Source organism: Rhincodon typus, unplaced genomic scaffold (genome assembly GCF_021869965.1).
Source record: "Rhincodon typus isolate 14 unplaced genomic scaffold, sRhiTyp1.1 hic_rhity00013434, whole genome shotgun sequence".
Taxonomy (NCBI): Eukaryota; Metazoa; Chordata; class Chondrichthyes; order Orectolobiformes; family Rhincodontidae; genus Rhincodon; species Rhincodon typus.
This window is the reverse complement of record NW_025979072.1, coordinates 1-644: the sequence shown is the minus strand read 5'-3', so window position 1 is coordinate 644 and position 644 is coordinate 1. Positions and strand designations below refer to the sequence as shown.

The window sequence follows — 644 nt, the reverse complement described above, 5'->3', positions numbered from 1 at the left end:
TCCGACAGCGCCCCGCTCCCTCGGCCCTGACCGTCCGACAGCGCCCCGCTCCCTCGGCCCTGACCCTCCGACAGCGCCCCGCTCCCTCGGGGTGGGTCTGTGAGAGCGGTGTGAATGGAGGCTGGGTTGTTTGGTTGTATTGGTAACTGTCTGTCCCTCTCTGTGTGACGCTGTAGGTAACGGGGGACATGGAACAGGTGCTCACTGCCAAAGGCTACCATCTGGAGTGCCGTGGGCTTGTCAAGGTGAAGGGCAAGGGTGAGATGCTGACCTACTTCCTGAGCCAGGGCCCGAGGAACAGCTAGCTGGCCCGCTGGCCGTCTCGCGGAACTGGGGGGAGAGCGGGACAGACCGCGATTTTGAACCTTCGGCCCCCTCACCCCACCCTCCCTCCCTCCCCGGTCAACACGGCGCCGGAGAGATCCCAGAGAAACGTTGAGGAGCCGGCCTCGGTCAGGACAGTTTCACAAAAACGGGAAATGGAAACCGCGCGGAGCACGCAGTGCCTGAGTGGATGTTGCAGGCTGCTGGACTCTCCCGTGAAGATCACAGGCCTGGCTACTTTTTATTCTCCTGACGGTGTGCGATGACACACTCGCTGAGGGACGCCGGTCCGAAGACAGATTTATTTATTTATCCTCATG

At 61.5% G+C, this 644-nt stretch overlaps 1 protein-coding gene across 1 annotated transcript in view; it reads left to right on the top strand.

Annotated features, from left to right (window-relative positions):
* LOC125482609 (adenylate cyclase type 6-like) overlaps positions 1-638 on the top strand; it is a 6,217-nt gene extending 5,579 nt beyond the window's left edge. The window contains exon 5 of the mRNA XM_048594713.1: positions 177-638. Within this exon, the coding sequence (XP_048450670.1) occupies positions 177-305 (129 nt within the window). The 3' untranslated portion in view covers positions 306-638. The remainder of the gene's footprint in view (positions 1-176) is intronic.
* Positions 639-644: the final 6 nt, after the last annotated feature.